Source organism: Periplaneta americana, chromosome 15, assembly GCF_040183065.1.
Source record: "Periplaneta americana isolate PAMFEO1 chromosome 15, P.americana_PAMFEO1_priV1, whole genome shotgun sequence".
In the NCBI taxonomy this organism is placed as follows: domain Eukaryota; kingdom Metazoa; phylum Arthropoda; class Insecta; order Blattodea; family Blattidae; genus Periplaneta; species Periplaneta americana.
Window position 1 is genome coordinate 21,389,400 of NC_091131.1, and position 14,397 is coordinate 21,403,796.

At 37.1% G+C, this 14,397-nt stretch overlaps 1 protein-coding gene across 1 annotated transcript in view; it reads right to left on the reverse strand.

The window, feature by feature from the left end:
- The window catches only part of SREBP (Sterol regulatory element binding protein), a 45,985-nt gene that overhangs the window by 27,522 nt on the left and 4,066 nt on the right, over positions 1-14,397 (reverse strand). Inside the window, exons 2-5 of the mRNA XM_069846797.1 lie at positions 11,855-12,606; positions 8,143-8,317; positions 4,806-4,996; positions 1,417-1,692 (exon numbers count right to left, since the gene is read on the reverse strand). Coding sequence (XP_069702898.1) covers positions 1,417-1,692; positions 4,806-4,996; positions 8,143-8,317; positions 11,855-12,606 — 1,394 coding nt within the window. The remainder of the gene's footprint in view (positions 1-1,416; positions 1,693-4,805; positions 4,997-8,142; positions 8,318-11,854; positions 12,607-14,397) is intronic.

Here is a 14,397-nt window from a genome sequence, read left to right on the forward strand (position 1 = left end):
CTTTGTAAAGCATCCTCTGTTTTAGCGATAATAACCTGATCGTCGGCAAACAGTGTATCGAGAACTGTGTTTCGATTAATTTGAATTCCAGCATGATGATTTTGCGTCCAAATGTATAAAATATGGTTCATATATATAATAAACAACAGAGGGGAAAGACCGCACCCTTGTCTAACACCTTGGTTGATGGAAGTCCAGCTAGTAGTTCCACGTTCAGTTCTTATGGCAATTTCATTTTGTTGATATAAATTATAAATGGAGAGAATGGTTTGGTTTGGCACATTATCACAGCGTAAAATCTCTAAAATTAGTCGAACATACCGGTCTGAATTAATTGTTTCTTCGTAAAAGATTGGTCCTACAATTCTGTTCGCACTGACCGCACACCACACTCCGATTTTACTGTCATGTAGAGGAAGTTCATGAAAATCGTGTGGATTTTCTTGACTCCAATACCTATTGTTTTACTATTTACATGCCCTTGTAACGTGAACCAAGCTTCATCTGTAAAAAATTTAAGTCCTGGATCGAGAGAACCGTCATGAACTGATTGTTGAAACCACCTGCAAAATTCTTTTCTTGCTTGACTGTCTGGAGGTTCTAAATTGTGCACATTCCTAATTTTATAAGGCTTTAATTTTAACAGTTTGGTTGCAGTATGAGCTGCTGTTTTAGATATTCCACACTGTGCAGCAAGACGTCTTAAAGATTTTCTAGGGCTAGCCTCTAATCGAGCACCGGTTTCGTCTAATTTCTCCTCTGTTAGAATACGGCGTTTTTTTTTCAGGTTTCGCGAAATTTCTTAGCAATTTTATAAATTGTACGTTTACTTGGAGGATGAACTCCTGGAAACTGTCTTACAAATTTGTGACGACACCTTCTCCAAGATGAATATTTCACAAATGCATTATTTATAAATACCCTTTGTGGCACTGTAAACGCCATGTTAACATCACATTCCTACTGGGAATCGAACCTGAATCCGCAGAAAAGATATCAATTGAGCCATAGCGGAAGACAGTGTCGAATTATGAAGCATGCACACAAGATATTTCACGTTTAGCGATCTATAATGAAGAGACAGACTGATACATATCGATACGAGTGAGTCACCGCCTCAAGACGACCAATACTAGCCATAAGGTACAGCGAGGTCACGCAGAGAAGGCACGTTGTCTTTATGGTAAACATTTTAAGCGCACACTCGGTATTTCAACGTTGCTCTCTTGCAGTTTTGTAGGTGGGAAACCAAATGTTTCTCTGATAACAGCAAAGCACTTAATGATGGTTTACGAAAATATAAGCTGAGACAACAAAATCTACATTATGCAAAACTTTAAAATTAAGAGGTGAAACGACATGACAAGAGTAGAAAAACAAAATACACAATCCAATTAGAACTAATTAATAACTCACCTCTGAATAAGCATCTTCAGGCGATGGTGGCAGCGAACTATCTGAGTGTGGTGGAGACAAGGATGGGGAGGATTCATCAGAATGAGGTGGAGTAATGGGACCTGAGCACTCATGCTTCAGAATATCTTCTGTTGTCATCGGTTCTGTCAGAAGTTCCTTTAGAGGCTTTTGTGCTGCCATCTTTAAGGTCATATTTTCCTGTTTCAGTTTTGCATTGGAATTCTGCAGGTAGCGAATGTAATCAATTGCTTTACGTAAGATTGCAGATTTATTAAGCTGAAATGAGAAAATTTAGTGTGAGCACTACATATATATATAAAAAAATCTTGTCAGTCACCTTTATTTCAAACGACTGTAATGAAATGCAAACAAATCTACCTATACTGAACATCAGCCCCAGTGGAACGCCAATAAAGGGCAGTGGCATCAAAGAGTAATGTCAATGTCTATCACATCATTATAATATAGCTATAATGTAATTAATGAAACAATAACCAAATAAATTTTTAAATTTTTACTGCTAGCATCATAATTATAATTATGAAAACGGTCTACAATATCACAAAAAATGTTCCTAAATATGGATATAATGATCAAAAATTTTCTTTTCACAAAAGCATTAATCTATATGATATAAAAACTTCAAATCATACTCTATAGGCATAATGGGCTGTCAAGAACGCAAATTCAAACATCTGAGACAAAAGTAAGTAACATAATAATAATAATAATAATAATAATAATAATAATAATAATAATAATACTTACTTACTGGCTTTTAAGGAACCCGGAGGTTCATTGCCGCCCTCACATAAGCCCGCCATTGGTCCCTATCCTGAACAAGATTAATCCATTCTCTATCATCATATCTCACCTCCCTCAAATCCATTTTAATATTATCCTCCCATCTACGTCTCGGCCTCCCTAAAGGTCTTTTTCCCTCCGGCCTCCCAACTAACACTTTATATGCATTTCTGGATTCGCCCATACGTGCTACATGCCCTGCCCATCTCAAACGTCTGGATTTAATGTTCCTAATTATGTCAGGTGAAGAATACAATGCGTGCAGTTATGTGTTGTGTAACTTCCTCCATTCTCCTGTAACTTCATCCCTCTTAGCCCCAAATATTTTCCTAAGCACCTTATTCTCAAACACCCTTAACCTATGTTCCTCTCTCAAAGTGAGAGTCCAAGTTTCACAACCATAAAGAACAACCGGAAATGTAACTGTTTTATAAATTCTAACTTTCAGATTTTTTGACAGCAGACTGGATGATAAAAGCTTTTCAACCGAATAATAACACGCATTTCCCATATTTAATCTGTGTTTAATTTCCTCCAGAGTATCATTTATATTTGTTACTTTTGCTCCAAGATATTTGAACTTCTCCACCTCTTCAAAAGATAAATTTCCAATTCTTATATTTCAATAATAATAATAATAATAATAATAATAATAATAATAATAATAATAATAATAATAATAATAATGATAATAATACTGTGCAAAATTTATCGAATTGAAATTCTAAAACAAAGTGTTAAACACAAAATAAGATTACATACTAATTGAAGAAATTACATTATAACTTCACTCAAGAAACTAGTTTGACCTTAATTCTAACCAAACTATACATCTGAAGTCTGATTGTTGTACAGCCCGATTGTTTAGTCCTGATAGCTCGATGACGCGAAAGAGTAATAGGAGTAGTGGGGAGAGCTCCGGAGTAGAGATAAAAGCGAGCGGTCGGTAAAGGAATACACTACAGCTTAACTGTACTAGAAACATACCACTCTACCGCATGCATGACATCCGATCGCTCTGAAGGCAAGAGACTGACTAACCCAAACACCCCTTGGCATTGCTAAATGGACTCGCCTGACCCAGGCACACATTGCTGGCGACTTTCAGGACTAAATAATCGTACTGTAATATGTTACTAGTCAGCGATGTATGCAATGAAGGGGGAAAGGAACTGGGCACCCTACTCCATTTTCTCCTGGCTTAGTTGTCTCATGAGTAATGTCTTATGGTGTCACTTATGAGGTCCAGACCAGTTTTCGGACAATTGACTAAATAACAACATATGGACAATAGAAAGCAAAAAGCACAGATGACATCTTAAAATAGTTTCCCATGCCTAACTGGAAATCAGTATCAAAAAATATACAACAATGAGAAATCTTAATACATTTTTCAGTTGTTAGTAAAATAGTCTGTTCTTGTAAGCAGTTTTTGGCAGTGGGAAATAAACAAAAGCGTGTAAAGAAACGGGTAAATCATTTTAACAAATTGGATGGCAGTACGAGTCCTAAATTTACTCCAAAACATCTAATGGGGAGGAAAATAAATTAGTAGGTCGAGAAAATGCTGGACTGATCAACTGTTAAGAGATGTAACAGACTTTTAAGCCTAATACTTGATGGGGAAAGAATACAAAAGAAAAAAAAAGAATGTAATTATAAGAAATTATTTAGGTTTAATAAATAAAAAATGTCATATGATCAATTTTTGTAATGGACTGCTCAAATGATAATTTTGAGATAACTGAAATTCTATCTGTTAGTTAATTTTTATTATGGTTATTAAAATATTATATTTTTAGTGAAATGATTCTTATAAGTATTTACAATATATTTAATTTACATATAGAAAACATTTTGGGCCCGTCTGATTACGACTTTATTTTACTTTCCAGGTTATTTATTTTATTCATAATTTGCTTTTTGTCAATTTTTTTTCCTCTGTAAACTTCCACCTCAACTTTCATAGCCTGGATGGCTTTTTCTTTATCACTTCTGGTTGCAGGAGTTTGCAACTTGTTTAATAATGCTGGGTATTCTTTTAGTAGCTTAAGAAACAGCAATTGTTCTCCTTTGCTCTCTTTATATTTCCCACTTCGTTGTAATTGCCCATTTTCTTGTTAAACTAATTACATTTTAAGGACGAAAATCAATTTTCCCCATCAAGAAATTAACATAAATGTATGGAAGGCGAAAATTAATGAATCCTCGCAGATGAACTCGAATTACTGTCGATAATCAATATAATAGAATACTCATGATAGTTTATACTACAGCCATGTAGTACACACTTCATAGTATTAGTAATATCAGGTTTATGCATACAAAACGAAATATATACTTCTACTTCATATCTTGTGCACTCGAAGTAAAAGGTAATACTAAACTTTATGCATATCACCCCATGTCTTTAAATAATTACAAGGGAAAACAAGTCATAGGGGAAACTTAACCAAACAATAAAAAGTTCGTAAAATCTGTCAGATGTCACGGCTTACTCAGCTACAAACTACAGACATCTTATAATCCCTATCTTCCATTACGAAAACACTAAATGCTACAGCAACAAAGCATAATACACACACCTTGGCATCAATTCCAACTATCATGTTCTTAAGTTCAACAATCTTATCATTGATGCTTGTCCTATAGCGACGTTCAATTGCATTGTGCGCACTTCGCTTCCCTTCTTTCACCTTGGGCTCTCTGGTGTGCGGTGTGATGGCAGTAATCCTGTTTATAGGCAGCTTATCTGCGTCCAACACAAGAGGAATGCCTGGAAAACGAACAATGTCATTTACATATACAACGAAGTAAGTAAACTTGCAATGCAAATATAATTCAAGGAGAGAGTAATAGGGATTAATATTAAACAAGTTATTCTGATTAAAATGGACAGTATAACAAGAGACAAGAACAATGTTTTCACATCGTTCACTTATCACTTAGAAAGTTGGCAATTTTTTTTATCATCTTTTATAGTTCATTTCTCCCACTCTCCTTACAAACTGCGTGTGTGCACGCAGGTATGTGTGTGATATTTTAATATGCAATATCATATTGTGACAGCTGCATCGGGATTCGAACGCGTGTCCGACAGGGTGCGCGGGAGACGAAACGTTGGTCGCTTCGGTGTGGCAGACGTAAGGGGAAGTCTGCATGCCAAGAGGGCAAGGGGAGGTGCACTACTTCGCGAGGCAAAGGGAGGACGCAAATCTGGTGGTGCTTCGCTGTGCGAGGTGAAGGGGGGGGGGGACGAACCCTCCCGAACAGAATCGTCCAGAAGTCTGTAGAAGTAGAAATTTCGAGCATCGTACTTTCTCGTAACTATGGTTTGGTTATAAATTACAACACGCGAGTGAACTTGAGCAGTTGTTGTTATAGTCGGTGCACAGCAAGCCAACCAGTCTTATGTAGCAGTGAAGCCAGCTTCGAGACCGGAGTTCGACTTGAGTGTGTCCGCAGCTATGTGAGCGTCCGAAGTCCTGAGTTTGAGTGCAGTGGACCGCAGTTGGGGGACCTGAGTTCGAAGTTCAGTGGACTGTCTCTGAAGGTCTGGGGTTCGAGATACTGTAAACTCGAGTGACTGAGCTAGAAGAATTAGCCAAGGCAAACGAACTGTGAACTGAGAACTGACAGTTCTGATTTGTAAATAGTGCTCTGTGAACATTAGTTAAGATTCACAGTTCATTGTTGTTCTCAATAATCCAAGCAAATTGTCATTGTCGTCTGTGGAGTGCAATAACGAATACTGTGTTACTGTGTGGAGCGGAAATCCTGTTGTTGACGGAAGTGTTTACATTCAATTATAGGAAGTAATTATTGTTGTTTTGAATAAAAGTTACATTATTGTTTTGTATTAAAAGTTACAATATTTACAAATAAGCTGGATAGATTTGAATTATTTATTTTTATGAATAAAATAAAACGAAGAATAAAAGGTTTTCTTCCTTTTATATTCAACATTTGATTCTCAGGGACCATGTATTTATATTCCATTGTTGGATAGAAGTCAGTGTTCACAACATAGTCAAATTCTTTGTGTTCACCATTTATTACTATCTTTACAGAATTCATTTGATTGACTTGAATTTCTCTCAATAATTTGTTGGAAGAATCCCTAAATGAACAGTGGACTATAGCAACTTTAAGCATGATTTGTTTACGCCGATCATCGCTGGTCACATATCACTGGCGATTGTTGCCTGGAGTTGCTAGCAGATAAAATGAATGTGCATGGTTTCTTTACAGCGATGATCGCAAATGTAGATCGTTCGACGCGACACAGATCACTGGAGGTTGCCCCTGAAACAAATTCAGGACGCACATTGTCGCATGCACGTTCAATAATCGATATTTAGAGAAGGCCATGTAGAAATATTAATCGAGTTATGGCAGCAAAACAAATGAGAATTGACAGCGACGTATGCTGACAAAGAAACCACTTACTAACGATCATCGCCAGGGCTTGTGATTGCCCTAAACAAACCGTAGCTTTATACTATCAGTAATAACTCATAAAATATGAAATTTCATATTCTAAATCATTCGTGCCAGCAGTATGGGAACAAGAAGTTTAACAATTCATGGTGTTCTCCAATGGATTCCAGCCCATTATGGAATATATGGTAATGAGAAAGCTGATGTTGGCCAAGAAAAAAATCTCTCTTTCTCTCTCCCTCCCTCTCTCATAATGTGTAGAATGAAATTAACATCAAAGAAATTTTCATATTTCATAAAAATCTTCTTTTTTTTCCTCTCCAATAATTTTTTCTAACGACCACTGAACCAGCTTTCCAGACAAGGAGATATGTTTTCCAGAAAACACTTGAAAAACCCAAGCCACCTATTCCACCAGCAATCCACAATTCCCAAGAAGAAGTAAAATTTTCAATTTTCAATTTAGTCACTGAATTTGTGGCATCAATGAATTCGAGAAGTCAAAGCAAAATAAGCGATTTACAGTATATTCCACCTTTGCTCATTCTTTCGAATCCAGTGGAAGTCTTTTCAGTGTTGCCTGCCATGTCTACCTATACTTCATTCCATAATGTCTAGCAGGTAACAGTGGGCAGAATCACTTACTGAGAATCACTGGTGCCAAGCTGCAGCCAATCAAGCCTCACTTCAGTCACGTGCCTGCATTGTTTACTGTAGGATTATTCTTATAACGAAAAGATTATACACAGCTGTGTATATGCATATGGCAAAGTGGCCTGAGGAGTTAACCAAACTTTCAATTCAAACGGCATCAGTAATATAAAATATAAAGGCTCATTCACAATGAAAATTAAACATAATGTAAGCATTAACTTAACATTACAGTAAAATCAAGAAGTCATACCATCATTCATGATGGGAACATAAACACAACAGCAAACATACTTGGTAACCATGGAAACATAACGACGCCATTTCCTCATATTCTGTCGTATACTTCAGCGCTCCACGATTGTGTTCTGTTTGCAAATCATGTAAGCATAAGCATGAAAGTTTGGAGTTTGCAATCTTTCATGTTAGCGTTTTACAGTAATGTTTATGTCAATGCTTGTGTGAATCATTGTGAATGATCCCACTTGGTAGCCTGGGCGCAAACTTCTGTGTTTATGTTATGGTTATGTTTAATTTTCATTCTGAATGGGTCTTAAGACCTCAAAGGAGCACTCCATATTTTTTTTTACTATGTTTAGCCCACAACATATAGCCTGGCTCTTTCTCACCTGTTGTTACAGTAATGTTTATGTCAATGCTTGTGTGAATCATTGTGAATGATCCCACTTGGTAGCCTGGGCGCAAACTTCTGTGTTTATGTTATGGTTATGTTTAATTTTCATTCTGAATGGGTCTTAAGACCTCAAAGGAGCACTCCATATTTTTTTTTTACTATGTTTAGCCACAACATATAGCCTGGCTCTTTCTCACCTGTTGCCAATATTGCTCCATGAGCAGTGTTCACAAGAGTGTGAATGGAAGGTGGTGCAGGGTTTGGGTTCCCACTTGATGTTGCCGTCACGCCTGTCACTGGTGCAGTTGTGTACATCACAGTAGCAGGGCTCAGCTGAGGCTCTGATTTAATTAGCTGAGCTTGCACTAGAACCTGAAGGATCAAACAGCAATCTACGATCAAAGTGAATTCTTAAACCATGGCAATATATTTGTTTTCATATAAAGTAACAGAAGACTAACCTTTTCTTAATCATTTTTTTTTTAACTACAAGGACGACTAACTAGACTAATCCAGTGCCCATGTTTTCAGTGACATTCCTTGTAGGCATCTTTCAATGTCTTTGTAATTCCAGACCTTCCATACTGTTATCTACCAGAGTTAATTTCTATGCAATTTGTCTTGTATGTAATTCCTCACCCTCCAAAATAACTTCAGGGGAGGTACGGGTGAAATTTTGGTCATTTGGCCATCCTAGGCTCTGAGGATGGTGTCGAATAGCACCGAAACAGCTGTAAGCCGCACATGCTTACATAATTAACACGAGTAAGATCGCCATTTAATCAATTATTTATATTCAAGTGTTAAAAGTAGTGTACAAAAGATTCAACATGGCTTTTATATTGTAATGTTTGTTTATTTTTTCTTTAAAAGGAGCAAAATCATTTCAACTGAAGTCAACTGAAACCCCGTCAGCTTCCATGTGTACCATTACACCAATTGTTTTACATGGGCCCTCCCCATCCTTTACCACAGGCTCAATTGACTATTTATTTTAAGAAAATGAAGAACTGGAAGAAATTAATTTAACTTCAGTGGAGTCTACTGCAATGAAGTAATGGTTAGCAGTCTGGCTATGAAACCAGCGGGCCTGGGTTCAAATCCTGGTTGAGACAAGTTACCTGGTTGAGGTTTTTCCTGGTGTTTTCCCTCAACTCATTAAGAGCAAATGCTGGGTAACTTTCGGCAGTGGATCCTGGACTCATTTCGTTGGTATTATAACCTTCATATCATTCAGAAGCTAGATAACCATAGTCGTAAATAAACCACCAAAAAAAATAAATAAATAAAGTTCAGTGAAATTATTTATTTAAAGACAATCTGACAAGCAATAGTTGAGCTTAGACCAGAAAACAAGCAGGATTAACTGTGAAAAGCGCGTTTATTACTATTATTGTTATTATTATTCTTTCTGCAATGACTATTTCACTTTAGGTCATTCACTCATATGAAGTCAGTTGTGTAGACCAATTTACCAGCAGTCATTGCCCAGAGTGTGCCATAAGAGGCTGATCTACACTAAACATGAGATGGGATGAGGATGTAGATTTGTTGGGATGCCACAGAAGAACCGAAGCTCCCAGAGGCTTGCCCAACACTAGATATAAATAGAGAGTATGCTGGGGATCAAAGCCAGTCCACAAGTTATGAAAAGGAGATATACTGGGGATAGAACCCAGGTCCACAGGATTATAAGTCCAACACTCTAGCCCAGCGGTGGCGAAAATGCTATCGTGCGCTGAGCCACTGTGTAAGCTGCAACGTGCATAGCACCTATGGAGGGAGGCGGACACCCAAAGGGGAATTGAAGCAACTGTCTGACTTATTAACGGATTTTCATTTTCCTTACGTCAAGCACTTAAATAAAATTATATACAGTACAAGGCTACAAACTAATGTTTAGTATGTGTAACGAAGAAAGAAATGAACAAAAAAACATAGGACACATTATCACAACCTAAAATGAATTGTCTTCAGAATGTCTCTGCGGCAGAGTTTCAAAATCAGGAATTATGTCGCTTACTGCCAGTCGTAGTTGATCACGAAGGTATTTGTCTGTCAGTCGTGATCTAAATTTGATTTTTACTATTTTCATTGTTGAAAATAATTTTTCACAAACGTAAGTTGTAGCGAACATAGCTTCAACAGAGCAAGCGAAAGAACGAAGCTTCAAATATTTATTTTTTGCCAAAGATTTGAAAAGTTCAATATTTGTCAAGTCCTTACATCTAGCTTTCATTTAACATCACACTGTAAATATGTGAATTTAAATTGAAGATCTAACCGCATTATTCGTACATCTGCTGAAAAAGGATCGACGTACAGCGATGATGATGATAATAATAATAATAATAATAATAATAATAATAATAATAATAATAATAATAACAACAACACTTAACCTTTTAATGTTTCATCAGTAACATGTAGTAACTTATAATGCCGTTTTATGTTACACAACCGTTTTCCTAGTAATACTTGTGAATAAATTATACATTTAATATTCTCATTATATTGTCAGCAAAAAATGCGTCCTCCCATCCTACTTGAAACTTTTGTTTTATAGAGGTAAATGGTTTCGAAAGAGACATTGCGACGATACGCCACTCGCAGGTCAGAGACAAATATACATGGAATGGAGTTTGACTCCAGTGAGTGAAAGGGTGGGAGTTGTAGGTAGGAAGCAAGGGAAATGCACTGCGAGCCACAATGTGCTCGTGAGTCGCATTTTCGCCGCGGCTGCTCTAGCCAATAGACCACCATGGCGGCACACGTGTTTATATAAAGATCAATAATTAATTACTGTGGATAGATAATCTTAAGTAAATTTGCATCTGAAAGGTCAAGAAAAAAGTTTTTAGCATTCTGGCAGGCAAGGAAAATGTAACAGGAAATGTACTTTTTCACAGAAACAGGCGAATTTCAGAGAACCTCGTACCTGTAAATTTGTAAGTGAACCAAACAACTGGTTTAAAAATTAATTTCTCAAAAACTCTTTGAATTTGTTTCTGCTTTGCAAAATCTTTTGTGAGAGATCGTGCGTATTTGCTTGTTTCCGCACAGAACCAATACGCGGTAAGCGTGAAATGCCACATTCAGTATTCCCAACGTAACACACATAACAATTTCCCTCTTCTTACTGCTTAAGTGCGACATTCATTTTACTGCTTTAGGCTTTTAACACATTATTTTTGGAGACGTTTAACATAGTAATAATTATAAATTGGAAACTTACCACTGCAATTTCACCTAAATTGCACTGTTAATAATTATTGTTTTTAAATATTTGCGAAAATTAAGTAAAGTCTACTACTCCACGAAAACTATTGTATTCCTGATACAAGTAACATTAAGGAAGCCGTGAAAAAATCAACAAGACTCCTGATGCCAATGTTATTACTGCAATATGTTATATAAATAATACTGTTAAAATATTAAAATGAAAAATAAATCATTACATAACCTTACCGTTTGTTTTAAGTTTGCATTTATAGACTGGGGGAAAAAAAAGATAGACGTGTATCACGGCCTGCTGGAGTATAGATATTATTGTTTTCTAAAGTTGCCGTCATTAAACAGAAACCAAGATGGAGATTTCATTGCAACTAATTAGAAATTCGTCTTTCAGGTATGTAATAAACGATCTTCGCACAAAATAATGTACGATACACGAGCGGTATGTTTGTTTTCATGTTCGAGGAAAAGATTGAAAAAGCGAAACGTAGTTGAGCTTTTTTAATCTTTTCCTCGAACATGAAAACGTCAACATACCGCTCTTGTAACATACATTACTATTACTCTAGGACACAATATTGGTTAACTGTCCAATTTTGTGAACATAATAAATGATCATTTTCTTAGATATGAGGTGTCACTTCTTGGTCATCGATATGACTTGATGAACTTTACCTGCTGCATGTTATCTGCTGGCAGCTGCCCCATGCTCTGCAACGTCAGTAGCTGATTTTGCTGCTGCTGTATCTTCTGTACAGGCGCCTGTTTGACAGCCTGCTGCCGCTGTTTCAGGGTCTGCAACTGCAGCTGTACATGAGAATTCTGCAGGGTTGCTGTAGCAGGAGCGGCCTGCAGGTTGATCTGTTGTTGACCGCCTACTGTTGTCTGAATATTTCCAAACGTTACCGATGCTTTCTGGTTGTGCTGTTGTGCTGGCTGGGCCAAACCCGTCGAATGCAACAGAATTGTCGTGGGGCTTGAAGCAACTGTGCCCACAGGTGCCGCGACCCTCTGCTGTATGGGAGAGGGCAGCACATTACTTTCTTGAGTGTTCTGAGGAGATGTCAGAGAGGCCGGCACAGTCTGAGCGGGAAGTGTCTGAATAAGCTTCTGTGACTGCAGTACAATAGGTGGTTTCTGAGGTACTTGCTGAACAGAATTAGAGTTTGTGAGAAAGTGGTTGGATAAGACCTGTTTGTGATTCTGCTGTTGATGATGGCGCTGCTGCTGCTGTTGTTGTATAGGAGGAGGCGGTGGTTGCTGTGGCTGTGACATGCACTCCAGCGTATTGGGTAAATTAAGGAAGTCAAACGAAACGTCATCTTCAATTTCCAATGGGTCATCTGCCAGCTGAGAGAGGAGGGCTTCGTCATTGAACAAATGAGTGTTTTTGGCAAACAACTCATTTTCGCAGTTTGTGATCAAATCTGGAATGTAAAGAAAGTTATATGTAATCAAATATATCAATAACAGTTTGCAAAAGCAGCCATGAGAATACTTGTGTGCACAAAAGAATCAGGTAACATCGATACTGAGGATAAACAGGTTTGTGGGTAAAAAAAAAAAAAAAAAAAGCAATTTTTCAATTAATCTTTTAATATAAAGATTGGACATTTATCTTCATGTCAGTGAAGAAATTTTTAAAATATATGCAATATTTTGGTAGATATGACCATAAACGTGCAAGCGTGCATTTATTTAGCTCTCCACACATAAGGCATATTTAAAGCTCATTTTCCGCAACTTGTATTTTTCAAAATCGTTTTTGTGATAACTCGGTAAGACTTTAAGACCGCAGTAAAATTTTCCATGCAACTGTCTTTCATATACTTGTGAACAAGCTGAACTACAATTATTGTTGTGACATTTATAGTTTATTTAAAAACTTTTTTTTACCTAAAACCATAAAAAATTTAACTTCTCATAAGAAATTAAAAAAAAAAAATACTTCTATTGTAGTTCATATTGTTCATTTGACATTCAGGAATGGCTGCAAAAGGGTATCTGTCAGATACAGGGGGGGAGAGCCATTAATCCTTCCCATTAAAGGTTTTAAGGAACCAACCTGGACAAATACCCAATGTCCCATCCCTACCTTCCCGTGGTGCAGCTGTTAGTATGCATAATTTTACAAGCTGAACTAAAGGGAGGGGCTACTCATCAATTAGCACTGGTCAGCTTGATGAGTTAATGACAGAATTTGGTATAATTTTCCTCTAACCAATACCTAATTTTACCCTTTCCTATCCAGGCCTCTGACTGAACTCTTACTTTCTTCGACCCCGACGGCATTAGAGCATTCGAGGCCTAGGGGTTCATTTCACTTTCCTTCCTCCTCTTTCTACTTTTCTGTTCCTAGTGCTGACCTGCTATGGCACTAAAATCGTCCTTCAGTGGCTTAAGGAGGGAAAGCTGGTGATCAACAAGATCTCCCAGCTAGGTCCAGTGGACCCGTCGACCAACAGCAGGTGTGGTCCTCCAGACATTCTGGGGGTTGTGTGTGAATGAAGTAGCCACCAAAACGTTAAAATATGGTGTTCACTTAAATCGGCTACAACTTGCCATTTTCACTCCAATATGAATTCCTACATAGAATTGGAATATATCAGTCCCCTAACTGCCCATTGTGCAACTCAAACCAAGAAATGGATTCGGAACACCTCAAAATCTGTGCTTCAGTGGCTGGCCATGATAATATCTTTGAAAAATATTGGAGTGTAAAAGGTCAAATGACTTTAATATCAAACGCCTGGCATTAGAAAACAACAACAACATTCAGGAATAAATTAATAGAAAAAAGAATGGCTCAGAAATATTCATATTTGTGGACATCACCATAAAAACGGCACAGCAGTGCACAATGACGGCCACTTTTTTGTTTTGATAAGTATGCATAATGATGAAATTTTGAGTAAATATGAAAATAGTCTATAATTGCAGAAGCAGTGAATACTGAGCATGACAAATTGCATGGTGAAAGAGTCATTAGTTGCTGAGAAAAAAAATTAATTTCCCTAATTTTTTAGTGCTCAAACCTGTATATCCCCCCTTGTCAGTTGCTAATTAATGAAGTAACTGTACTGGACATAAACCATGTCATAAAACACTGCACGTCATTCATCTATTTTGTAAAGTACAGCAAATTTAACTTCACGCAGACAGTATTTATTTTATTATAACGTAGGCTACAGAATGGCACACGAAAAGTAGTGCTGGTC